Below are 27,283 nucleotides of genomic sequence, written 5' to 3'. Positions count from 1 at the left end.
CAACACCGATCCGACAGCTATACCATGAAATACAATAAAAAGATTGAGTTATGGGTAAGATTTACAGGCTGTCGGAGATAGACGACGTGGTGGCCGGCAGTTTTGGGGAGAAAGATAAACTGGGGTTGGGGGTTTTTTCGTGGGTCACCTGCGTGGGGTCTAGGGTTTTTTCTTTTAATTCCTAACACTTACCAAAGTGGCATCATTTTGGTAAGTGTAAGGAAACCCTAATTTCAAGCAAAATGGCGCCGTTTTGCTTGCTTGTTTTAATATGATATTTTTTTCTTCCAAAAATGGCATTTTGGTAACTTACCATTGCCAAAACAATGTAGTTTTAAATTTTTCATCATATTTGACAGTAATGAATAACGGAGTGGCCAAATTGCAATTGTTTGGTAGTTTGGGGGCTACTTTATCACTTTCTGAATATTAGGGGGCTAAAATGAAAACGGCTGGTAGTTTGGGGGGCTTTTTTATATTTTTCCCAAAAGGGCATTGTAGTAACTTACCTGTAACAAACGACGTTCGTTTTACAGTTTCCGTCCAAACTGACGGTTTTGACTAACGGAGTGGCCAAAATGCAATAGTTTGGTAGTTTAGGGGGCTACTTTATCACTTTTAGAACATTAGGGGGCTAAATCGAAAACGGCTGGTAGTTTGGGGGGCTTTTTTATATTTTTCCCAAGAAATAATAATAAATAAATTGATTTTCGAAGAACTCTCTTCCCGTCCCGCACCAAATCTCTGCGTCTTTCCAATCCAGAGCTTCTAGAGTATTTGATTTTGGACGAACTCTTAGATGAACTTATTTGTTCCTGAGATTGCTGAGCCTCCTACATGCAACCTTGTAAGTAAAGTTTTGTTTGGTGTGTATATACTTAGAAAATTTTTCTATCAATTGTTACGGTTCACTTCATGATAAAAATTAAAATGTCTTTCATCGGAATGGGGAGAAGCAAAACTTCAGCATAAATACACTTGTCTTGCGATCTGACAAAGCTCAATTCTCTAAGAACACTTCTTAAAAAAAAATTGATCACAGAAACCATATGTGAGAGATGAGTTGAGTCGATTCCTCTTTCAGATTGGTCCAATCTGAAAAATCGGTAGATGAGGATGTTGAGGACGTGAGGCTTAATGAATGATTGACGTGCTCTTCTGCTGCCTTGAAACTCTCCACCAATCAATAATGAATAAACCATATTTTGTGGATTGGAAAGGCACAAAGTTTGGACTCCTTTGGACGTGTGAGAGGGAGATGTGCGTGTGTTTGTCTCTGTTGATGTTCTAGAGAATCGTCGTCATCGGCTTCCCCTATTGTTCTTATTAGATATTTGAATCGAGCCGTAGACTCATTCAAGCACGACATTGCTCAAATCTTTGCCAACATTTTTTTCTGCAAGACCAATTTTGATTCTAATTCCCGGTAACTCTCTTCTTTTTGTTCACACTCTGGTTGGTCGCTGAGAAAACTGATTATAAAGACGAAAACAATATCCGTGCTTCTTTTCTAAGGTAACCAAAATGAAAAATTTCTATGAATTATATACATGTATATATTGTTTTCATTTCCTTCCGTTTTTCTTTTAAGAAACTAAATGTAGTGCTATATATATAGTTTTTTTTTATTACTATTATTATTATTTTTAATTTTTTTCTATGTTTTGCTTATTTTCTTACTTTTATTGTAAGAAAAGAAAATCCTTAAGCTTCTTATCGACTCATTCAAAAACTTATGAGAAGTCAGAGAAGTTCAAATTTTAAAACTTTGATTTTTTCTCTCGTTCAAGCTTCATAATGGACTCTATCTTGCATAAATGTTATATGAAATTATGGAATACTTGGGATACCCCAGAAAATAATTCTCACAGTTGATGGATGGATTATGAATGTGTTACAGGGATTTGGTTCCTTACTAGGTGAAACTAGGAGTTATAACTTATAAGTAATTTTAAAGAGCTCCAAATGTAATTTCGACTAGTCTTTTTGGTTTAATAGAGCATATGGTGAGTTGCAACAATTCTTATATGTAACAATCATGTTCTTCATCTGGGTTTGGGATAAAAGACTGTATGGTGGTGTCACCTCTGCACCAAAAATTGGGTTAACTAATATGTGGGACTGTATATGGAAAATAATGAAGAAAGAAGCATATTGATAATTCCATCTGTCAGTTGATTTAAAAAACAGTGAACATCATACAAATGTATTTTTCTTTAACTGGTTTTAATTTTCTCTTTTTTTTTTTCGTTGTGTGTGCGTAATTGGCTTCTGTGATTCTTAACACATATGTGAAGGACTTGCGGGAATGAGGATCTACAGCCTTCTTCTTTTGAAAATCTAATGACAGCTATGGGTGAACAATACCAGTTGAGAGCCCAAAACTGGTGTTCAAAGTAAAAGGATTTTGATGACGAAAGAGATCCATATGCTGTTTTCAATGTGTTGGATACAATGCTAAAAGACAGTTTGGAACGCTTGAAAATGATGAGGTCAGCTTTTGATTTTTGTACTCTTTGATATTGAAGGGAAAAAAAGAAGATAAATTGGGGGTTTATATTTAAGTACTTATTAAAATGTACTGCAAAATGAGGGAGTTTGACATGTAATTTGACCTGTATCAAAAGTACTTAAATAAGGACAAATGAGACTGTTTTCTTTAATGGGCTTTATTTGATCATAGGACGGTGGAGTCAATGATTTTGGAAAGCAAGGGCCAGTATTTGCATGCAAGTAATAGCATCTGCCTTTGAGAATCCGTGGTTGATGGTGGCAATTTTTGCTTGCAGCGAATGTGAAACTTTCTTATATTCTTGCAGCAGGTATGTATCTTTATTAATCTTCCTGGCAATCTTTTTGGACTGCTGAAATAATTTGCAAATTTACTGCCACTTCCGGTTAGTTTTGGTGTTTCTAACTGATTCCCTTCTTTCTTGGTCTTGGTCTTGAGATTGATCATTGTCATTATTTGATTTAGATGGCACAAAGGGCCACTGTCATATGCAGAAGACATTATTGGGATTGCTGGAGTACATCTTGCCTAAGTTCACCATAATAGTGGAGTGATACTTATTATTTAAGAGAGCTAAAGTTTGCCGGCTAGAATACTGTAAAACTGCAGGTTCATGGCTCAACAACATACTCAGGTAAGCATCTTCAATGTTATTACTGCTACTATTCATAAAATATCATGGCATCGGTTAACTTGAATGTTGCTGCTCGCATCAATCTTCGCATGTATTTGGACCTAGTAATAGCACATGATTGAGCCACTTTGCGCTTTTAAAGTTGGTTTCTTGCATGTAATGATGGTACTCCTTTTCCTTGGAAGGGTTTGGAGCTACAACTGTGTTTTTTAAATCACTGTTTGAGTAAATTTGTTAACGTCCTTTTCAACATTTCTAGCTTTGTAGATTTTTTTGCTCTATTTTCTCGTTCTTGATCTTGATGGGTGTTTTTCTATTGTATACATAATACATCCTGTGTACTTGGGTTGCGCCCCTTGCACTTTTAATGAATTTGTTTACTTATAAAAAAAATAATGCCATGCTCACTAAAATACAAACTAAGACCATCATAAACGTATTCCATTATTGGAACAACCAATCTTAATGGAGGTATGAAACAGTGTTTGAATCACTTTGTGAAATGTCTGAAAATAAGAGAAAACATCATTTTTATTCTTTAAGAAATACACCCAAGTGATCCGAGAATAATCTTTAATAAATATAAGAAATCAACGAAACCAAATAAGCAAACAGCACGAGGGATCCAAACATCAATATGCACTACAAAAGGTGTAGGATTTAATTAAAGCTAGAAAGGAATAACAATCGATGGTGTTTTGTAAGTTTACATGTGTCACAACGAAGTTGGAAAACATTGCTAGAACAAAGATTGAAAATTTTGAACTAGAAAACATTACTCTGAGAAAACAAAGATGGAAATATTTGTTACAACATAAGAAATGAGGAATATCTCAGTATCTAATGCCATAGCCAAATCATCTCCACAAAATTATTAGAAAGTGTGGCTTGATGAACTTGTTTGACCCATATGTGCTCCTTGAGTTAAGAATTCAGATAATAATTAAAGACCATCCATCATACTATGTTATGAGAATGCAAGGTCAAGAGATAAAGCATGCTGCAGTATTATCTATTTGTTTATTTCAATTCCATTATTATCCAATTGTTATTTCAATTCCAGGAGAGGTAGGAATAAGCATTGTAGTGAGATAGAAGTCTTAAGCTCTATCCAACTACTGCTATGTAAAGGATGAGATCTACAGCAATAGAATTAGTTGTAGTAGGTCTCATGCTCTAGATAAGGGGATCGCGTATCCTAGTAGGAGTTGGAGTCAGTCTCCAAGTTTATGCTTTGTAATTTTCTATTTAAAGTCCAGTCTAAGAAATAAAAGGTACGCATAATTTTATCTCAAACTTCACGTTTGTTACGAGGTTCAGGAATCCTCTAATTTCCTATTTGCTAATTCTCACACAACTAGCACCCATTAGCAATCATAGGAAAGAACAAGAAGTCAGATCCGGCTTCTTTCCCTGTTGATCGAAGAATTACGAGATTGGTTACTCAATCACGTAACATACTACCTCTGGCAATCATCTTTCTGATGGTTAGCTCTTGAAATAGACAACAATAAGTGTAAAAGAGTATTCTGCAACTTTTAGTCTATGGTAATGAGTGCAATAAAAAGAAGATTGGTTACCAAATTAGGTATGTGTAAAATAGACGAAGAGACATAGGAGTAGTAGAGGTTGAACCTTTGTCAGGCGTATATGAGAAGGAATTATCAGCTATCCTAACTTTTTCCCTCCTTGAACAAAGTGTAGGAAAAAGTAGAGTAGATAAACTAATAATGTGATCTGAGGCTCTTGAATCAATAATGCAAGGATCATTTGAGTTGGTGGAGGATGCATTCAAAGAGAGCTAAATTACCTGAATGAGCAAAACATAGGATATTGTAATGGGTGTTTTCAGTTGAGACATAAAGCAACAAAACATTTCAACCTTTACTTAGCGAGTGTCGGAGTGTCTGAAGTAAAAGAATCGAGAGCAAAAGTGGGAGAAATAGGTCTCACTTCAGAAGTGTGGTGAATACAAGGCTGAACGGCCTCCTCTACCTCGAGTAAGATCATCATTAATTTTTCAATAAATTCTTTTAAGTGATGGCATATTACAATGATCACGAAACAATCTCTTTCTCATTAGAAATGGTATCCATCAACTTGCCTGCATATAACATAAGCAAAAACTTCTGTAAGAGAAGGAAAATGCTCTTTTCCCAAAACCTAAACTTGAACACGATCATATTTCGAGTTCAACATAAGAAGAAACTCAAAAATAGGGTCATGTTCCATTAGTTTTTGGAGTTATATTGCGTTTATTGTACTCTCAGTCTGAAAGTTTTGGAGCTTTGTACCACAAACCACAAAGATTATGGAAGTATGTTGCTACAGACTATTTGTGCTTAGTCTTTCCATGAATCTTAGGCTTCAATTCATACAACTATGCCGTATAATCCATTTATTAATAAGTCTGAAATGCTGCATCATAAATCTCCTTTGCAGTACGTAGAAATAGATACCTCCAAGTAATCTTTGGTTTCATTGCATCTAACAACCAAGACATATTGTATAACCTTTTGCTTTCTATTTATCATAAGTAGGATGCTCCGGTTCTAGTTCTTAATCTTAACCATTCAAATGTCTCATTTTTATTTTACTCTTAATATAATAACATTTTAGACCGTGACCAGTGGAGCCCATCTAACTTCACTATTGTGATTTGGAGTGTTGGGTTTTCGCTGGAGGAGGTCATTTGACTTTCTACCCCTTTTATCATTTTTTGAGGTCTTAGTCACTTTTGAGTTGAGTTCTTGTGATGAGATACCAACAGCAACCAAATAGCAACAAAGGATTCAGGAATTTCAGTTGGAATTAGACCTATTGGGAGTCAGTCACGTGCCCCTTTGTGTTCTATTTTGGGATGCATGTCCCAATCCTTAGGGACTAAAGAGAACCCAAGCCAAACCCTAGGTCCAATATGCAACAAATAGGCTCAAAAATAAAATGTCAAATAGCTCGATCGAAAGTAGATGACTAAATATTGTACATGATAAAGTATCTTATATTCTTATTGACAGCGTAGGTACATAGGATCAAAACTCCCTACAATGACCCGTTGTTTTCACTAGTCCCTCGTTTACTTTTTTCGTCAGCCCTATAAAAAAATTGTAGTTTTTCACCTATTCCTTGAGTTCTCCTAGTGCTGCCATCTTGCACTAGTCAAATGTTCAGCTGCAGGTCTCAATTCTGTCACATGGTCATCATACTGGAATAATCGACAGTGGAGTTGGGGAAATCTCCTGATGATAAAAAACAATCCTGTCAGCGGTAATGGCTAGATGTGACTGTGGTTGTAGGGATGAGAAAAGATGCGAAAAATCTCTAAAAAATCGTGCAAGTAGCAACCCAGATCACTCTCTTTATATGAAGAGAAATGCTTCGGTTACACAGAGAATTACAAAGAGAGGCTTACACACTGACATGGCAGTAAACGTCATATAAAAAGAAAAGAAAAAAAAAAGAACGCTGATATGGAATGACTTTTCTCTGCAGGACGTGACATTGGCATGCATTGATGGATTTGTTTCCCTGTTTCTCTGAACAAAAGAAAACGTCTTTAAAGCTTTTCGTTTGCCAGGGATTTCTTCCTCATCAACAATCATCGACACCCTTGCCACAATCTATGAAATTGACCCCACCTTCAGATCCATAGACAAGAATAAGTGCTCAATTGGAAGACATAGTGAAATTTGGACTTTGAAATTTCTTTTTTTGAAGTTTTGGAAAAAAAAACGGAGGAAAGAAATGGAAAATGGCTGCAATTTGGTAAGCAGCCGAACTGGACTCTTGTAGATTAGCAGTAAATACTAAGCTTTGCTCCATTAACGCCATTGAAAAAAAGAGAAAAGAGAATAAAAGTAAACCTTAAATTTATTTTCTCAGCTGTTTATAATTTTTTTTTCCTTATTTTCTTTTCCCCTTTGTGTGTAGCTGGTTCTGTTTGTTAACATTCTCAAATTTGTTTTTGCTGCAGCATTTAGGTGCCAAAAGAACCAGTACAATGTGTTTGATTTGAGTTGCTGCTGGTTGTGAATGTTCAAGCTATCCCATGTGTTTGGTGAAATCTTTGTGAGAAAATGTATAGCCTTCATAAAGAGATCTATTTTTTTTCCTCTCTCTCACATTGGTATTGCTAGTAGGGATATGACACTCATTGGCACTGCAGCTCACTAGTGTTCTTACTTTTTGTAGAGATGGTAATCACAGCAATACAAATGATACAAAAGTCATTGCTTTTGAGGTTGTAATTCTGGATTGTTATTGCATTTATGTCTGCATTTTCAAATAGCAAAGATAACATTTGTGTCTCCATTGATCTCTAATTGTTTGATATGTATGATCAGGAGCCATAAAGAGATGCTGAAGCTTCAGAGCGTGGCCATACAAGAAAGGACTATTGTTGCTCTTTTAATTGTTCACTTAAAATTTGATCAATATTGTTCATTAGTGAATGAATCTATTCACTCCTTTATTTATTTATTTATTCAGAATTGTAGGTAATATGTAAAGAACAGGAAGATGGTGCGATTTTTGTTACTGTTCTGCACCTATGTAACATTTTGATCTTTTCCCACTCTTTGATATGTAATTGCTTATCTAAAAACAAGAGACAATGAACTATATGCATATACAGTTGTTTCAATAGATCAATCCGTCTTACAAAACTTCTCGAGGGTAGTACCCCAGAACTTTGTGTAGTACACTCTGTGTATATATGATATGTTATCTATTGGTTGATAAGAAGATTATGGCCTAGGTAAAAAATAAAAAAGCCAAAGATAAAAGAGAGTATATATAGGATCTAACCTTTGGCAACAACATCCTCTGATCCTCCTACAAATACACACAGCTTCATTAATGAACAGAAGAACAATCACTTGCCACTGTTTCATGCAAGATATACACACAAAAAATATATATATATATATATATATTAATAAATCTAATTAAATTAAATATAACAAACCAACTATATAAACCAAATAAAAACGGATTGAGATCCCCTAGAATTCTCTATTATCAAATTCATAAAATCTCGACTGAAATTTAATGAGGAAGCTAGAAACATAGGTTTAATAACTTCCTTATTAAATGCTAAAACATGACTTATTTTAGACTCTAAGAACCCTGAGATTTATAAATTTGAGAATTTCAAATTTAAAGGAAAAGAAAATTCTAAGGATCTCAATCCAGTAAAAACAACACGAGAAATTGGGATTATATATGTATATACTTACATCTTCCACCTTTGAGTAGTCTCGAAGAGAAAACTCTTTCATGATCCAGTGGCCATTGCGGTTAGTACCTTTGGCCTTGTTCTTTGTATATTTGAAGACAAAAGATTTCTTGATTCCAATGAGTTTGTTGTTTTTAGGATCACGAACTTCTTGAGTGTGTTCGTTCTTCCAAGTGCTGCATCCAACAACTCTATCCCTCCTTGACTTGCTCTTCTTCTTCAACTTCGTAAAGACGAAGAATTGTTTTTTCACCGTCGGATCGAATATAATCCATGGTTCCCTATTCCCATAGATATCGAACTCACCCACCTCGTCATGAGGCAACGCCTCTCCCTTCACCTTCATTCGAAGAAACATAAAAATCTCTTCAATAGTTGGGTGAAATCGAAATCCTATTGGCATCGTTTCAAATCCCATTTCAACGCTTAATTTCAAATCAAAAACAAGGCTCCGCTGGAAGACTTGAGGCTGGGGATCACATTGACGTCAGTATTTATACAAGGGTGGGGATCACTTTCAGATCACATTGATGTTAAAATAGGCGAGGATCGATGTATTTATACAAGTTTCAAAGGGCATTAGAGTTTCAATCAAACACTAAAAAGATATGCTATAATCTAATAAAACCTCGATAAATATTGCTTGATTACATTAAAAAGTATATGTTTGGGCCATATAAATCTTAGGTGGCAGTACGATTTTAATTTGAGATATGCTAGAATTTAATAAAAACTTTTGCCCATAAAAGTCCATGTGACAAGATATCATATCATCTTCTTTTCGTTTTGTCTTTTTTTTCTCCTAAAAAAAAAAAAAAAAGATATGTGGCATCTTGCCATGTGGATTTTTATGAGCAAAATATAGAGTTTTTATTAGATTCTAACATTTCTCTTAACCAAATTTCTCTTTCTCTCTCTAGTTTAAGGCTCTCTCTCCTCAACTAGTAGTTTTTTAAAAAAAAACTTAAGAGAAAAGTTGGGCCAAAGTTAAATTTAAGTTGTACCTTTATCATTTTCCCACAAAAGTTCATGTGACAAGATGCTATGCGCATCATCTTCTTTTTATTTTGTCTTTTTTCTTTCCACAAAAAAATAATGTGGCATCTTAACATGTAAACTTTTACGGGTAAAATGTATATTTTTTATTAATTAGATTGAAGCATTTCTCTTTTAATTTTTTATTGCTTAAAGTCATTTAATTTTAAAATCAAAATCCGGCCACCCCTTTCTCTTTTTTTTTTTTTAATTTTTTATCATTTTAATTTTGATTTTAAAATTAAATGATTTAAAACAATAAAGAATTAAAATGAGGCTGCTGATGATTTATATGATCAAAACATGGACTTTTTAATACAACCAAACATTTCCTTTTCTAAAGGAAAATGTTAAGGTCACAATTCTTTTACGTGTCAATTTTTCTTTATTAAAAAAAAAAAGGTTTGAATTTTAAACCATACACGTCGTATTTTCCCCTTTCAGAATCCAAAAATCGTCTCTCAGTCCCTCGCTCTCCCTCCCGCGCTCATCCTCTTTCTCCTCCGGCGAGTTCTTCGGCCACCAGCGAAGCTGTCCGTACGTCGCTCCTGTCTCTCTCACTCCGGCGCAAGGTTCCGTCTCTGTCTCTCTCACTCCGGCGACGTCTACGGCCACCGGCGAAGCTCCTGTCTCTCTCACTCCGGCGAAGCCGAAGGCTCTCTCTCTCCTCGACCGGCGGTAAGTAATCCCTCTCTCTCCTCCACGTGCAAAATCTAGGGCTTTTTGAACACTATTGCCTGCTAGAATAGTGTATTAGATTTCTGTGTGTTCAGATTTTTGAACACTATTGGCTGCTGTTTTTTGAACATTATTGGGTAAGGGTTTTTATTTCTTTTTTCGTTGGTTGAGGCTGTGTTTGTTCATTCCCTAGAAAAATAGTTTTTGGTTTGAATTTCATGGTGAAATTTCGAAGCATTGAAGAATAGACCTTTGAAGAATTTCGAACATAATAGGGCTTTAGTGTATTTAGAGTTTAGGTTTAGGGTTTATATTTTTGTGTATTTAGGGTTTAGATTTCTGTTCTTTGAAGAATTTCTGTTCTTGCACTGCCATCTTCTTGTAAATGAAACTGTTTATTTCATATTACTTGCTTGGATTTTTCATATGAATGGTAATGGGATTGATTATTTTGCATGCAATTGGTGTCCAAATGGCCATTTAGTATCTGCACTAGAAGATGTAGGAGGTCTGATTTAACATCCAAAGCCCTCATTGCTCTGTTCAAATCAAATTTTTAGACTTATCGCACTGTTCATTGTTCCAAGGATAAACCTGTTTTATCATTTAAATTGATCAACTTACTAAAGAATTTCACAATATGTCCTTCAGTTACACCAGTAATGGTATACTTCTGTAGTGAGTTATCCTAGTTTTTTCTATTTATCAACAACCAGTAATGGTTATATGTACAAAACACTTGATTAGTAGTAATAGTTGCATCAACACTGTACTGCTGTATAAATAATCTCATTAAGAGCTTGTTATGGTTATATTTCAGATTTGCTACATATATAGTGCTTGATGATAGTATGATGAAGTTGGATTCCCTGCTTTTACATCTTTCTATAGCATCTGAAGTAAATAGTTCACTCTCTAAATTTTTTGCAACTCTTGATAGTTAAACTTGATTATGTATGTTGTACTTAATCTACTCACTTATATATTGAAATCCATAACATATAATAGAATCTATCATTCAATTCTCGCATTCTTACGAAATAATCACAAAGGGCCTGACCACCTCCTTTGCCAAGCCGAAGCTCTCTTGCCTTGTTAATAAAATTCCGACAATCTCTCTCATTAAAGGGAACATTCTCAAACCCCCCCATTTCAACAACCAATGAGTTAAAATTCTTATTCAAACGTATTCCAGCCCTATCATTAAGATCAAGCCTTTTTTTCGCAGCATAATTCATATTCTTATAAAACCTATGAAACCTTATTTTTTTTGGGCTTACAGGATGGTTATGCTCAAACATCACTTTACTCAAATACCACGTTCCCTCATCCCATAAATTCGCACAAATCCTAGCATTACACTTCGTTCTATTAGTTGCTAATTTGGTCTTTGTACCCGTACTTCTGCTGTTTCTTACTTTGCCATCACGCATGCATGTCAGGACCATGTAATATGGATTACCATCTACATTCTTCTTAATAACTCTTTTTAATACAGCAAACCAACTTGCATAGCATACGCCTTATAATATGAAATAACTTCTTCATGTGAATTAAAAGTCATTGACACAACTGGTTCTTCAACTTTTTCATTCCTACCGGTGATCTCTGTTTCTTCAAATTTTTCATCTCCATCCAACTCTTCATTCGAACTTTCATCCCCATCCAACTCTTCATCCGAACAAGTGATCCTTAAGACATTTGGTTCTTCAACTTCTTCTCCACATCTATCAAAAAGGGATACAAAGTTAAAAGCCATCTTGGTGTGTCAAAGCAAAATTATAACTCAAACAAAAGATGAAAAGTCAAACCTATTTGAGGGCAATCTTGCTCCAAAAAATCTTCATCATTTGGAATACGTGTATACAAAGATTCAACTTCACCCTCTTTGTCCATTTAGGCAGCCATAATGAGTAACTTTTCCACTTACCTAATGTATAATTCAAAATATTATTGTATAAGCAGCGTGAACTATAAAAAGCATATAAATAGTAAGAACTTAAATAGGCTTGAAAAGAAAAAAGAAAATGAACTTCATTCCAAGACTTCTCTTGAGAGAGGCGAGGATAAAGTGGCAGTTGACAGAATTTGATGAGCAAGTAGAAAAACCTTGGCAATTGACAGAATTGCTATAGGCACTTTTAGGGACATTAGATCAATCTCTCAAGGTTTTTCTACTTGTGTGTTCTTGGTTTGTTTGTTAATGAAGTTGCTTATTCATCAAAAAAGAAAAAAAAACTGCTTTGATGTTAATCGACGAAGATTGGATAATTTGCTGTAATAACTGTTTGTTGTGATCTTTGACGTTTGTTGGTATGGAATGTTTTGGTTATGAGAGTTCTTTCCATGTGTAAATTTCTGTTTGTTTCTCAATCAAATTTGCTAGTTGAAGATATTTACCCTTTTGGGTTGAGGAATTGAACTGCAGGTCTACTTTGTATCAAAAATGAAGAAGATGATAGCCCTAGGGTTTGAGGGTTCAGCCAACAAGATTGGTGTTGGGGTTGTAACATTAGATGGCACCATTCTATCGAATCCACGCCACACCTACATTACCCCTCCTGGCCAAGGATTCCTTCCCCGGGAAACTGCCCAACACCATCTCCTACACATTCTTCCCCTTATCAAATCTGCTTTGAAGACTGCCCAAATAGCTCCGGATGAAATTGATTGCCTCTGTTACACCAAGGGTCCTGGCATGGGAGCCCCACTACAAGTTTCTGCTGTTGTTGTTCGGATTCTTTCGCAGCTTTGGAAGAAGCCAATTATTGCTGTTAATCACTGTGTGGCACATATTGAGATGGGAAGGATTGTGACTGGGGCAGATGATCCTGTTGTGTTGTATGTTAGTGGTGGGAATACTCAGGTAATTGCATATAGTGAAGGACGGTACCGGATCTTTGGGGAAACTATTGATATTGCTGTTGGAAATTGCTTGGATCGATTTGCTAGAGTGTTAACACTCTCCAATGATCCAAGCCCTGGATATAACATTGAGCAGGTATGACAGTACATTGTGCTTATTGTTTTGTTAGCTGCTTAGGCTGATCATTATATATAATATACTCTACTCAACTCCTCTCGCCTAGGTTGTTCAAGATATTGTAATTTCTGGAGGATATGTGCATGCAACTTGAGTGATTTCTTTGTCACGTTTGGAATTTTAAAGTTCAAATTGGTTTAGCTAGAATAACAATTGATTACTCAAAAAAAAAAACAAAACAGTTTATTTACTTTGTAAGCCTTGACTTCTGGCTTTGTGCTTTCATAGGAGAAGAGTCAAAACTTTGATGATTCATGGTTTCCTGTATTTCTTTTGACAATCTGACAATCTATTTATAGAGTTTCTCTTATTCTTCTTTGAGGATAACCTTTGGTGACTTTATTACATAATAGTCATAACCTTTTTGTTGCTACTCATTCGACCATGTACTGGAGTCACTGTAGAAGCCATAGTTTTGCCTGCTAATCACTTGGATTATGATTTTTTTTTTTTTTTTTTTTTTTCTATTGGCAAGTTTATCCATGAAGCACGTTAGTTTAAGATGATGACTTCTGTTAGCATTGTATCTTTCATTGGCGTCTTTGTTTAAGCTGTGTACTGTTCTATTTTTTGACTCAAAAGGACTTGAGCTTTTTTAAACCTGCCATGCCCTGATTTGCATATACCCGATAAATTGATTCACATTTAATCTTTTGTTTAATAATAATATTCAATAAATGGAGGATAGTTCAAGGGCATGTCATTTGCTTGGTGAATTTTGTCCTTTTCCCCTTCACTTTTGGGTCAAGAGTGAGGTACTTGTCCGCTCTTTAAACCTGACTTGAGGAATATATTTAAATTAAACCACATTTTCTGCAAAAACTTTCACCATTAAACTTACCGGAAAAAAAAAAAAAAAAAAAAAAAAATTGCTTTATTTTTTGTTGATTGAGTAAATAAAGGAGTACTTGTCAAAAGTTCAAGTGTACCGTGGTTTGGCTGCGTACTTCATGTCACTATTATACCAATCTCAGTGGTGAGGCGCTTAAAAAAAAAAATTATGTTCTCTTCAAAAAGAATATTTTTAGGGACATTTAATAGGAAGAGTTCTGATACAACTTCCTGGATTGGGATGTGGAATTTTCTCCTTCAAGCAAAGAGTCTAGGGGTTAGTGCCTTTAATTATTATTTTTTTGGGTCCTCGGTGTTTGAAAAATGAAATGGAGATCTTTTGACTTTGAAGAGGTAGTGGGAGTGAAGTGTGGTGTTTGGGAGGTTGATCGGTATAGAAGTGGTTCATAGTCTTAATGGGGTTCACTCAGGAAGAGGTCATTCCAATGCTGTAAATACTTATACTAAACCTTTATTCATCTATCTATAGTGGGGAATGGCAGGTGAGTTTTTCTTCTTGTATGATATTTGGTTTGGAAAGTCCAATTGAGTTTTGCGTTCCTTATTCTGTTAATATTATGGAGCATAAGGAGGCCTCAATAGTGAGGTATTTTATTTTTAATTTGTTTGCAGGGGTTATCTACTGGTGCCCCCAAGTTTTCAGGGTGGTCAACGAGAGGAAGTAGACTCAGTGCTAACTTTCTTTCTTTGGTGCGCAGACTGGTCCCGTAGGAGATTATGTGACACTGCAAATAATTGCTTCCAAAGGAAGGTGTGGAACTAGCGCAGGGATAGCAAACAGAAGTTTCCTAGAAATTGGGGCAAAAATTGGGGAAAGAGGCTTTATGTTATATGGTAGAAAATTAGAGGGTTTATGGTTGAAAGCAGTGCGGAAAAATTGATTCCTGATAGCTTAAAAGTTGCACGAGAGTTGGATTTAAGTTGCTGGAATCTCTGGCAGCAGGTTCATTGAGGCTTTGTGGTTGGGTTTGGTTTAGGTTTAAAGTTGAGATAAGGTTAGGATGTGCTGTACTTGCTGTGCTGTTTCATATTATGTTCTATCACATCTCTTTTTGTTTTAAGGATTTTTTTTTTTTTTTTAATTACCAGAGCTGTTGTTGCTGATTTCTGCTCAGTGCTTCAATAATGTGATGAAAATGCTACTATCTTGACATGCCTCTGATATCATGTTTCTCTTCACCAGCTTGCAAAGAAAGGAGAAACGTTTATAGACATTCCTTATGTTGTCAAAGGGATGGATGTATCTTTCAGTGGAATATTGAGCTATATTGAAGCCACTGCTGTAGAGAAGCTAAAAAATAATGAGTGCACCCCTGCAGACTTGTGTTACTCCTTGCAAGTAAGTTTCATTTAGGATCATTTACATATTTGATGACAACAAAAAAACATAGAGTCAAATTAATTCGTTTTTCAAATTGGTTATTCTTCATATATCAATCATTAGGAGTGTTATCATCATGTATGTTAGTTCTTTGTCTCAATGCTTGTCCTTCAAAAGAGCTAACTCACCCTCTGTGGGAGGAACTTTTGTATAATTCCTTTGTACGAGGGCCTCGCAGATTTCCTTCTCTTTTAGTTTTCCCCCCCAAAAAAATCATTTTGTATATTAATTCAGACATAATTTATGTGTAATATTATAATACGTTGCAGGAAACATTGTTTGCAATGCTTGTGGAGATTACAGAACGGGCAATGGCGCACTGCGACAAGAAAGATATTCTTATTGTTGGTGGTGTTGGCTGCAATGAACGCTTGCAGGAGATGATGAGAATAATGTGCTCTGAGCGCGGTGGAAGGTTGTTTGCTACTGATGACAGGTATTGCGTTGATAATGGGGCAATGATTGCATATACCGGTCTCCTTGCTTATGCTCACGGTACATTGACTCCGCTGGAGGAATCAACATTCACCCAGCGGTTTCGGACCGATGAAGTACATGCAATCTGGAGGGAGAAAAATGAGCCTTCAAACATGAATGATGGTGTCTCTTCTGAGGTTTGAGTGACTCTATGTTCCATTTGCAAGAAAATAGTCTGAGTGGTACAATCGCTCCAAATTCTTGGTGTTGAAGAATTCGGACGGACAATCCCTAGGTTCTCTTCTCAGACAACCCAGGGATTGTATGTTGTGTTGCAATGTATTTTATTTGTAATGATTATTGGGTATACTATACTGGAGTCGAACTGGCTTTGGGTTGAGATTAGCGTTTTAGCACTATTTGCGTCTCTTTAGTGGTAACCTGGTTATTTCTTTACAACTCTAGGTGCCTATGTTTCATGGATTCGGATCTCCTGCAAATGTGAGTCCTCATGAGGCTCATCTGCTCAAGCAGATGGATTGGTAGTCCAAAATTTACTAGGACATGTGGGTCTCATATTAGCTTTCTCACATTTATTGCCTAAATTACTAGCAATTTGGGTAGAAAAATGTTGGAGATCGCTATCCAAGTTTCATACTCGATAATAGTCACATGAAAGTGTTGTTAATATAATATTGTTGATCTTATACCAATACGCTTACTTTGTTATAGCTCAAAGGTATTTCAATGTATTGTTAGAGTGATGTGTCACTTGAGCTTAAAACACTAAAAAATAATATAACCTTTCGCATCAAATAATTTTTTTTCTTTTAACAAAATACCTCAGACAAAATACTCGTCGACAAAACTATTAGAATCACCGTCTTGGTTGGTTTTAGAGACTCTAGTTTTGGGGGTTTGGAGGTGGGTGAGGGGTTCGGTGGTGGGCGTTGGGTTAAAATGAATGAAAAAGTCTATGAGATTGATTTGAATTAAAGATACTGTATTTTCATTTTTATTGTATTTTATATTTTTATTTGATGTGTTGAATTTCTATTGAAAGCTGTAAAAAAGGATTTTGCACCACATTTTAATAGAAGTGACTTTCAAGTTAAAAACTCTCTTTCTCTTCCATTTATATATATTTCATTTAAATATCTTATTCTCAATGGGTTATAAGATTTGATAGAAAATCTTATACTATATTTAAATTTATATAAACTCTTGCACCATTTCATTTGATTCTAACGTTCTATGTATCTGATGGCGTACGGATGACCTGACAAATCAAGACCTCTTAGGTCTTGCTCCTTGAACATGCTTATTTGATATCAGTCCTTTACTTATGCTGTATCTTTTAAAAAAGGAAAAATAAAATGAATGGTAATCTCCTTTCGTACTATTCTACACAACATATCCATCGGAGCTCAGATACTGGTATCTCCTATGGCTATGGGAAAGTACAAGAGATCCCCTCAAGTCCACTTCCTCGCTAAGAGGGAAGATGATCCTCTTCATTTAAGTCATTTCGTGATTATAGTTTAATATTATTGTATTCAATGGTATAGATGATGTCACGTGACAAATATGTTAGTACGCTATTTAATGATTTAAATGATGTGGCATTACTTGCACCAATAAATGTAACAACGTTAAATTGTAACCATACAATGATTGTTCTTCATTTCAAATGAAATGAAGAGTATCTCTAGAGATGAAAGCCTCCTCCACTCCCTCATGCGTGAGAATGGTGGCTACCGAGGGCCTTCTAGACAAGAGGGTGGCCAATTGTTTTATATATATATATATATATTTCTCCTTGTTTAAAAAAATAAAAATTGGTAATTTTTTTTTTCTTTTCTTTCAAGGGTATTATTAAAAATTTCCATCAATTCTGTTAGACAATCGACGAAAAAATAGTCAGAATGTTTTATTTGTTATAGGGGTAAAATTGAATGAAGTTAACTGATCAATGTAAGAACTCGTAAAGCAATTTGTGATGGGGTAAAATTCTAAAAAGTATAATCATATTTTTAATTATTTATTCGATAACAGAGGGTTTACTTTGCAAATAGGCTAGCTGTAACACATGTTTCAAAATGTATCGAATTAGAAATTGAGGGCTTAAAGTCAACTGAAATACTGAAGTAAGAAAACACTAATAAAGCGCGTGGGGCCGTGTGGTAGTTGATAGCAATTTATTTCTTTTGTTTTTTGAAAAAATTCAATACCAGTTCTGCAATTAACTCCATATAGTATTAAAATGAATTCAAAGATTTTTAAGGTACAGCAGAAAAACAATTTCGTCACTACAGTAAAATTATGTTCACTAACTTAGCAGATTCTGATAGCGTGAAACATTAGAGCCAATAAAATTGTGATACTTGTCCCATTTAAATTAGTGTCACACTAACAGAATATATTAGAGCATTCCCAATGGATGAGCCTTATTTTTATGTAAAATGGTTTCTCAAAACTCACTTTTATCTAGTTTAGCTAAGCCATTTTTAAATGTCTCTACATCCGATTAGCTATATTTCTATCTATTCTATTAAAAAAAAATTTAAAATATTTTTAAAAGTAATAAAAGTTTTGGGAAAAAAAGAACATGTGAGGAAAAATGGGAAACGTTTTGGGAAAAAGAGGACATGCAGAGAAAAAGTAGGAAAAGATTTGGGAAAAAGATAAAACAGGTGAGAAACTATGAAAAATAAAATAGCTCTCTTAAAAAATGCTGCTACATTTAGCTTCTTTTTTAGCTCTTCCAATTAAATATCTATTTTACATTTTCTTTTAGCTAATCTACTGTAGGGAGTTTTTTAAACATTTGAAGAATCATTTTAGATAAAAATAACATTTGACTCTTCCATTGGAAATGCTCTTACATTAGTGAAAGAAGTTTGACTGTAATGAGTAAATTGTTGTTTTAACATACATCAGGAACCTTTGAGTTCATTTTGATATCACATTTGTAAATAAGTTAAAGACTAATTTTGCATTTCCCTCCCCCCTTTTTTTTCTTTAAACAAACCATTACAATTTTCAACCCTAATTTAAAAACAAAAGGAAAAAAATTTAAATTCAGTCCTCAAGTTTTAATTTAATTTCACTTTATATTTTCAATTTCAATAATTAAAGTCATTAATTATTATTTTTTTTTCTAATTTTGAATAGGCCTCTTCGTTAATTTATAGTTCAATTAATTAATGATCACATCAAACCAATTAATTAATTAATGTCACTTTTATTTGGCATGTCATGTGCTAACTGCAAGTGCCATACGACACAAGTTCTTTAAAAAATAATAATTTTTTTGAAAAATTTCACTTTGGACCCCTAAACTATCATCCATTTTGACATGCCCCTCTCAAACTTCAAAACATCTTACTTTGAACCCCTAAACTTTCAATTTCTATTATTTTGAATCTCTTTGTCAATTTTTTCCGTTAAAACTCTCAAAAAAGAAAAAATTACCATTCAATTTTCTTTTTATTAAAAAAGAAAAATTTGAAAAAAAAAGGTCACAAGGTGGCCCAACCGTGGGTCATCTTGTGATTTTTTTTAAAAAAAATTTTAATTTGAAATTTTATAAAAGATAAACCCTAAAAAAATTTTAATTTGAAATTTTATAAAAGATTCAGGGATATAAATGTTATTGTCATTAACGGAAAAAAATTGACCAAAGGGGTTCAAAATGATAGAAATTGAAAGTTCAGAAGTCCAAAGTGAGAGGTTTTTAAGTTTGAGGGAGGCATGTTAAAAGAGGTGGTACTTCAGGAGTTCAAAGTAAAGTTTCCCCTACTTTTTTTTTTTTTTAATATTTAAGGTATATTTGTAATGTGAAGTTGCTATGTCACATGGTTGGTACAATTGATACACGATATGTTTAACGAGAGTCGTGCGGCATTAATTAATTAATTTGATGTGACATACTGTTAATTAATTGAATGATAGGTTGACAAACTGACACATTTAAAGTCAAAAAAAAACTTAAGGACCTAACTGTCGAAATTGAAACAACATTTTTTAGTACATTTGGTATTGCGATTTCGCAAAACAAAAATGAGATTTTAAACCAAATCATAAAAAATGTATCGTTTGGTAGTGTATTTTTTAAAAATTGAAAATTGAAAACATAAAAATATATATATATATATATATATATGTTATCAAATTATAAGTAAAATATGTTTTTAAAAACACACAATTTAAAAAAAATAATAATAATAAAAAAAAAAAGTTTTATTTTATTTTTTGAAAGGAAAATAAATAAATGAGTTTTAACCATTAGTAATTAATTAGGCGCCCAACAACACAGCTTCTACGCGGAAGTGAAACGACAAAAAATAAAAAAGAAAGAAAGAGTTGCTTCCAGAAGAGGAAAAGAAGAGAAACCCGAAGAAGGGGGTTGTAGGAATGTGCGTGGGAGTTGGGGAAATGAAATCGAGTAGAATTTGAACTACTTTTGATGGGGAACAAGTAGCACAGTATTGAAATTTGTCCCATTTTTTTTTTTATCTCCCTCATCAGGAGACACTTTCTCACGTATCCTTCCTTTTGCTCGATCAAAGCGATTCTTTTCGTTGCGTTGCGTTGCCCGCACGGACTTCCTTCCTTCCCGGTTTCCATCGTAATTTTTGTCTGCGGGAGAGGGAGATCTGAAGGAGGAGAAGAAGAGGACGGAGTTTCGTCTCAGATCGACGAGTTTCTGGTATTCTTTAGATCTGATATGATCCGACTCCATCTTATCTCTCTTAATTCACTTCCGTATTGTAGATTTTCGTTTTTCTAATCATTAAATTCGAACAATTTGACCTATTATATCGTAATCACGGAGGCTTAACTGTTTGATTGTGAAGAAGATTGTGCGATGTTTACAATGTAATGCGTTTTATGGTAGGTAGGAGATGGCTGAGGAGAAAGGCGTTGGCGAAGTTGAAAAGAAAGAATCTACTGCCACTGCTGGGGCTACTACCGATACTAATGGGATTGGGAAGAAGAAGCGCCGGGGATTTCTTGCGCGCATTTGGAACGGCATCTTCAGGCTACACGGCGATGATTTTGAGAAGAGGCTGAAGTACATTTCCAAAGAAGAAGCCGCCGTTCTCTCTAGAATGAAGCGGAGATCGCTGACTTGGAGGCGGATGATCCGCCAACTTATTATTTTCTCTGTTATTTTTGAGGTACTATTTGTTTTGATTATAGTTCAATTCCTGTTATTTATTTTGCACTGCTTTAGAATATGGGGATTTTTACGTGAGTCAGAGGAGTTAGAGCCCGGTGAGAAATGGTGGGTTTTTTTTTTTTTTTTTTTTTTTTTTTTTTTTTTGTGGCGTTTGGAGTCATTTCACGATTATTATGCAAATGGCTGCAGATTTCGTATGATGAGTGAGTATATGTATATGTATATATGGCACTTCTTTTTTATTGTTAGATACTCTTTAGTAGTCTGATCATGGAAGGATCCCTAGTTTATGAATCAATCACAATGTAGTCAACTGGTCTTCGTCCTTTCTTTCGCACTTACAATTAGTTGTAGTGTATAGGTGTGTCCAATGCATGTCCAGGAGTAAATAAGGAGTGTCAAATGTGTTTATTATTAATTTAATGCTAAAAATTTGGATATGTTTATAAGTATGTTGTATGCATTAGGAGCATCTGAGACAGCTCCTTTTGCTAGAGAGGTTGCCCCTGGGGAACTTTAGATGTAGGAATTATAATGTGGTGCAACCACAATTCTTGTAATGTGAGAGGTGTTACTTCTTCGTTCCTTTTTTCTTCCTCCCTTAAGTTTTTCAATTTTCAGGTTGTTGCTGTTGCTTATGCAATTATGACAACAAGAGCAATGGATTTGAACTGGAAGATGAGAGCATTACGGGTTTTGCCAATGTTTCTTTTGCCCGCCGTATCTTCTATTGCTTATTCAGCTTTTGTAAGCTTCACAAGGATGTGTAAGTTTCTCAAACTTTATATCTAACTTGATTTCTCAGAATTTGTGTCTATTCCATGTCGTTAAAGTCATCGTATTTATTTGTCTCACAACACCTGTTGTACCCATGGGGACTTCTCCTCACTATGGTTCAAATGATACATAAAGAGTCATTTATCTTTCCCATTCCTGTAGAATTTTTTTGCACTTTCTCTTATCTCAGCCATGGAAACTATAATAGTAAATTGAGATAGTGGTCAGTTACTTAGGAAGGATATAATTAATAGGTGTATTTTTTTACCTTTGTCGAATTCTGAGCATTGCAGTGGACAGGATGCCTTCACTGTAACTTTGAACTATCCTACAGCAGAGTGTTAATTTGTGGCACCTTTTGGAGGTCTAGATACTTGCCCTGAAGAGCGTACACGTTTAGGCTGAAATTGGGCTGAAATTCTTCTAGTCAATTTATTTAAAGTCATGTAGTACTTGTACATTATGATGGGCTAGATATCTGGTTTAAATGCCTGTTTTTGGAACGATAATCAAGGATTTTATAGTTTTCATATAGAAATTATTATTTTTAATAAGTAATGCAAATCTATTAAAAGCATAGAGGCGCGCAACCCTAGGACAAACGAAATATATAAGATAACCCCTAATGTATAGAAAAAGAAGATCAAAATTCAAAAACTCAGAAAAAATAGAAACAAGCAAACTATTCATTGCTACTCTCCATGTATAAAGGGATTGCAACAATTAGAAACCCGTACAGTTTATTAGAATACAAATCCATGGTCATCAATGCTTCCTAGTTCCTAAAATTCTGTTACTATTTGTCCATCCCCAGAGTAGTCGCCATTTTTTATTTGATTGAAGTTCTTAATTAGTTTTCTCATAAGTTGGTACTCATTTTAAAACGGTATACTGGCTTATGCTACTCTTGGCTGATGCATATTTATGTAAAATCTGCCAGTTTTCACTTCTTAGCACAATCTTTAACATACACCTGTAAATTGTGCATATCTTACACATTTCAGTTCTTATTTACTGCTAAAAAGCTTTTATCATTGCCATCTCTCTCTCTCTCTCTCTCTCTCTCTCTCTATTTTAACTTTATGTAAATCATGATTCCAAAGTTAACCAGCTTTCATGCACATCCATCATCTTTGATCCCATACACAAGCACTAATGATGTTTTGTATTATAAACACATTTTCTTTCAAAATTTACTTTTTTTTTTCCATGAGAATTACTCAGAAAATCATACTAATTACAAAATTAGGAAGTATGATTTTTAATTGAGTGGTGCCATGCAATGGTGCTGGTTTCTATCACAAAGCCCTATGTTAACCTTTTGGTGGTACATGATGTGGTTGTTGCAAAAAGAAGCTGGATATTAATGATTCGATATTTCATCGTGTGATTGGATAGGTGATAGGAAGGACCAGAAAACTCTGGAAAGGCTTCGGGCTGAAAGGCAAGCAAAAATTGATGAGCTTAAAGAGAAGACAAATTATTACACTACTCAGCAGCTCATTCAGGTTGTGATTAGAAGATATTCATGTTATTTCCTAGCTTTCATCGTTCTTTGTCTCAGGCCTAGAACCCTTTTGAGTTCTATAGGCCTGTTACTTTTATCAAAAGTGAAAAGCTTGAGGAGTAACTCCATTTATAATTTTTCTCTCATATATATATATATATGTGTGTGTGTGTGTGTGTGTGTGTAGATTTTGCTTTGAATTTGTGAATCGGTTATTTAGCAATTACAGAAATATTTGGTGCTAGGATCTGGATTGTGGGTCATATCACCTGTCTGATTCTTCCTGAAATTGTCAGCAATATATCAAAAGAAAGTTATTAATTTGTGGCATTGCAAGCCGTAGCATTATGAATGGTTTAAAGCTTCATATGCCTATTATTTGAATGATAATATATGTATTAATACAGAAGTTGTGTAATGAGATTTGGTAATCACATAGAAAAAGGGGGATTCTTGTAATGGTTATGAAGAATTTATGAAAAAGTGATGTAGAATGGATTCCAGGAACTGATGTAGCACAGTCCTGGTCAAGACAGAATAGCTGGTTACACCTCATTCAAACAGTAGCGTGACCAGAGGGTTCCAAATAGCCCATTCATACCCTGTTTGGATAGGGGTGCGAACAAGCCTATCTGGAGTTTGGGCTGAGACGACTGGTCACACTCCCGTCCGAATGGGGGTGCGATTGAGACACCCTGGGGACTTGCTGAATTGACAGGGTGCACTCCCGTTTGAATGGGAGTACGCCTGTGGTAGTCCGGATGGCGCTGTTTGAGCATATTTTCATTCGGTCTTTGATGGTGGAAGCATAAAAGGAAGGGTTTCCCCAACAAACAAAAATCCTAACTCAATTTTCATTCAGACTTTCCATTCAAATTTCGTGCTAATTTCAGAATGATTTATTTCCTTAGATTAGATTTAATGATTTTGGTTTATTTGTTAGTATTGACTTTTGTTATTTCCCTTAGTTTTCCAACTTTAGGAGATTTCCCTCATCTTTAGGATGCTAACATTAGTTAGGCTTGCTATAGTTGAGAAATTTCCATGTTTAGATTAATTCTAGCGATTAGTTTCTTTACTTTTGAAGCTTTGTATTTACTATTATGAAAAGAGAGCCGAATGTAATGGAAAATGAACTTTTGATAATGAAATATTGAACTAGTAAAGTTGTTGAGTTTTTTATCGTTTCTTTTAAGCTTTGGCTTTTATTTCCTTCGAACAGAAGACGTTGGTTCTATTCTTTTCCTATCACGCTATCCGCTATGTCAAAAAGTAAATCCTGTGTTAAATATTGCTTAGAAGTGATCTTTAGGAGTTCAAGTAAAATGAAAAGAAGAAACGAAAAGCATAGGCTTTTTTTTCTTCCTCTCTATCTTTTTCCCTGAATAGACTGAATTCAATTGCCATTTTAGTGGTCAAATGAGCTTTGATGTGTACAATCAGTCTTTGCTTGTTTTGCAAGGCATCCTACAAGCTGAGCTCATGGTTGAGCCTTGGATGATACTGTATACTTGAAACTGTATTACAATCTCTCTTTCTCTTTCTTTTGGATAGAACTGTATCTAGTACTTAGTGTAAGTTCTTGTGTGCAGAGATATGACCCTGACCCAGCAGCAAAGGCAGCTGCTGCATCTGTCCTGGCGTCTAAGTTGGGTGCAGATTCAGGCCTGAAAGTGTATTTGGGAGATGAGTCTCAGTTTAATGCTCCAACAGGGAAAAGCAGTGATGTTGAAGTTGTGCAATCTGGTGGGCTCCGGAACCGGAAACAAGTGCACACCAGATCCAACAGTGCAGGGAGCACTCAATTGCATCATTCTACTGAAGAAATGCCCCGTTCTGAGGGAACCGAGGGCCCTCAGACTTCTGAGCCTAATCAGCTGGTAGTTAGTCATCACTATAATCAGGGACCAGCCGCAAATGATGGAGGATGGATTGCTCGAATTGCAGCGTTACTTGTGGGTGAGGATCCAACACAGTCTTATGCACTCATTTGTGGCAACTGTCACATGCACAATGGTGAGTCACATCTTTGGTTTCTTTAGATGTACTCCTGCTTTTATTGTAGAACCAAATCAGGAATTCTTCTGCACATAAAATGGAGAAAGAGAATTCATCCTTTTGTTTATTATGTACAGGGCTTGCCAGGAGGGAGGAATTCCCATTCATTACATATTACTGCCCACATTGCCATGCCCTAAATAGGCCAAAACAGTCGGAGGAAGAGCGTGTTTCCGGTTCTAGCACCCCTAAGCTGGGCCGTGTTTCCGGTTCTAGCACCCCTAATCTGGGCCCTGTTTCAGGTTCTAGCACCCCTAATTTGGGCTCCTTGAGAACAGACAATGCCAGTGGATCTGCGAGTGACAGTGGAGTGACAACTAACAGCCCTGTAAGAGCTGGTTTAGAAGAGATTGAGGAAGTCACTGAAAACATATCCTCCGAGGATGTAGCCAGTTCAAAGGCAGATTTGTAACCTCCCTTCTTCCTTGGCATGGATGGGCCATAGCGAGTGCTTCAATGGGTTTTGCTTCTTGTTTGGTCTTGTAACAAGAAAATGTTGAGATATCTTGCCGAGAGGCATTTGCTTAGAACTATTTAGCGGCTTGGAATTGTAGCAAAAATTGATTGATATTAAAAAGAAGTAAGAATGTCTTATATGAAAAAGTGAAAAGAAATTTGTTTTGTAGTGATTTTTTTACTTGAATAGTAATAGTAAAAAGTGATTGATGTGATGTAAAGTAAGTATGTTGAGAGTTGAATTTTTTTGATAAATAGTGTATGGCTCTTGCCAAACGGAGCCAGTGAATAATGCTAGCAGTACGTACAATTTATGCGTGTAGTCTTAGCTTTGGCATTGATGTGATAGTGTGATGTGGCATTGCTATGTCAACTAAAAAAAATTTTTTGTACAAGTGAAGAGCTCCCTTCTTAGTTATTGAGAGGTGGCCAAATAGTCAGGGATGGTTGGACACCCTGCCAAAGCCATCAAAGTGGTCACGAGCACCCTCAATAAGCAAGATTTGGTGGTTTTGATCACTCGGTGACTTAGGGTGGCACCGATAATGAGGGAGCTTGTACAATTTTTTTAGCTAACGTGACACCACGTAACTAGGTAAGGTTAGTATTTATGTTATACAAAATTAAAGTGGAGATTGCATTCGCATTAGTCTCTCTTGTCTCTTTAGTGACATGTTTTTTTTTTATCTTTTGGGATCGGGTGCCGTTTCTCATTACAAATGTACGATTATGCGAGAAGTTCTAGAGCTTTGGTTAGAAATGGTAAACCCATTATCTCATTGGCCCATATGTTTATATTAATGTTTGCACAGATAACATTGTAATCACACCTAAAATAAAATAAAGGAAAGGTAGAAAAAAGAAAAGACTTGTGACTCAAGTCATTGACAAATAAAGAAAAGATTGTTGTTTGTTTGTTAAATCATGCAAGTTCTCACTTTTGTTTCCCGTTTTTAAAACAACAAACACAAAATATTCACAAAATTATTTAATCTTTCCGTCACATCCAAATATATTTTTTTAAAAGTATACTCGAGAAAAAAGAAAGAAAGTATTATGCTCGATAATCTCAGATCTGAAAAAAAAAAAAAAAAAAACCTTGCTCTAAACAACATTATCAGAATCCTTTAGGAATTTTCATTAAAGAGAATCTAAAATGATACTAATAACTTTTTTGGTTTTTGTTTTTTTTTTGTGTGTTTATTCAAAGTATAAAAAGAGGAAAATAAATGGGTAAAGTTTTCTTTAAAATTGATTTAGTGTGGTTTTTATTATTTTTATTTTTTTAATTCAGTCTATTAAATTGACATGTGTTCAAAATGAATTTAATTTATATATAATTTTTAAAGGAAAAATTACACTTTACCCCCTCAAAGTTTGGAGCGATTTTCAATTCGATCTCCAATGTTTCAATTTTTGCAATGCACCCCCGAAACTTCCAAATTTTTTCAATTCGACCAATTTTATCTCATAATTTCCATATTGCCCCTAATTTTTATTTTTTTTTTATTG

At 34.9% G+C, this 27,283-nt stretch overlaps 3 protein-coding genes and 1 long non-coding RNA gene across 4 annotated transcripts; 3 read left to right on the top strand and 1 right to left on the bottom strand.

The window, feature by feature from the left end:
• The first annotated feature begins 2,663 nt into the window (after positions 1 to 2,663).
• Positions 2,664 to 7,710, top strand: LOC148583622 (uncharacterized). Its single transcript, XR_015909168.1, has 5 exons — positions 2,664 to 2,822; positions 2,978 to 3,146; positions 6,639 to 6,911; positions 7,120 to 7,224; positions 7,490 to 7,710. It is a non-coding gene; the product is annotated as an uncharacterized LOC148583622 (long non-coding RNA).
• Positions 7,711 to 7,947: 237 nt separating this feature from the next.
• LOC132190761 (NAC domain-containing protein JA2-like) lies at positions 7,948 to 8,800 on the bottom strand. The gene is made up of 2 exons (XM_059605811.2): positions 8,452 to 8,800; positions 7,948 to 7,979 (listed from the first exon to the last, which is right to left on the bottom strand). The coding sequence occupies exons 1-2, from the start codon at positions 8,798 to 8,800 to the stop codon at positions 7,948 to 7,950; spliced, it is 381 nt and encodes a 126-aa protein (XP_059461794.2).
• Positions 8,801 to 9,832: 1,032 nt separating this feature from the next.
• LOC132189960 (Actin-like ATPase superfamily protein) lies at positions 9,833 to 16,207 on the top strand. The gene is made up of 4 exons (XM_059604818.2): positions 9,833 to 10,095; positions 12,524 to 13,096; positions 15,174 to 15,329; positions 15,641 to 16,207. Exons 2-4 carry the CDS (start codon positions 12,542 to 12,544, stop codon positions 15,989 to 15,991), a joined length of 1,062 nt encoding a protein of 353 aa, XP_059460801.2. The 5' UTR covers positions 9,833 to 10,095; positions 12,524 to 12,541; the 3' UTR covers positions 15,992 to 16,207.
• A 3,936-nt stretch (positions 16,208 to 20,143) lies between these two features.
• On the top strand, positions 20,144 to 25,940 carry LOC132189780 (integral membrane metal-binding family protein (DUF2296)). Its single transcript, XM_059604569.2, has 6 exons — positions 20,144 to 20,499; positions 20,689 to 20,971; positions 21,595 to 21,739; positions 23,149 to 23,258; positions 24,850 to 25,273; positions 25,393 to 25,940. The coding sequence occupies exons 2-6, from the start codon at positions 20,696 to 20,698 to the stop codon at positions 25,725 to 25,727; spliced, it is 1,290 nt and encodes a 429-aa protein (XP_059460552.2). The 5' UTR covers positions 20,144 to 20,499; positions 20,689 to 20,695; the 3' UTR covers positions 25,728 to 25,940.
• The last annotated feature ends 1,343 nt before the right edge of the window (positions 25,941 to 27,283 follow it).

Source organism: Corylus avellana, chromosome 9 (genome assembly GCF_965113065.1).
Source record: "Corylus avellana chromosome 9, dhCorAvel1.hap1.2, whole genome shotgun sequence".
Lineage (NCBI taxonomy): Eukaryota > Viridiplantae > Streptophyta > Magnoliopsida > Fagales > Betulaceae > Corylus > Corylus avellana.
The sequence above is the reverse complement of the archived record's forward strand: the minus strand, read 5'-3'. Positions and strand labels throughout refer to the sequence as shown.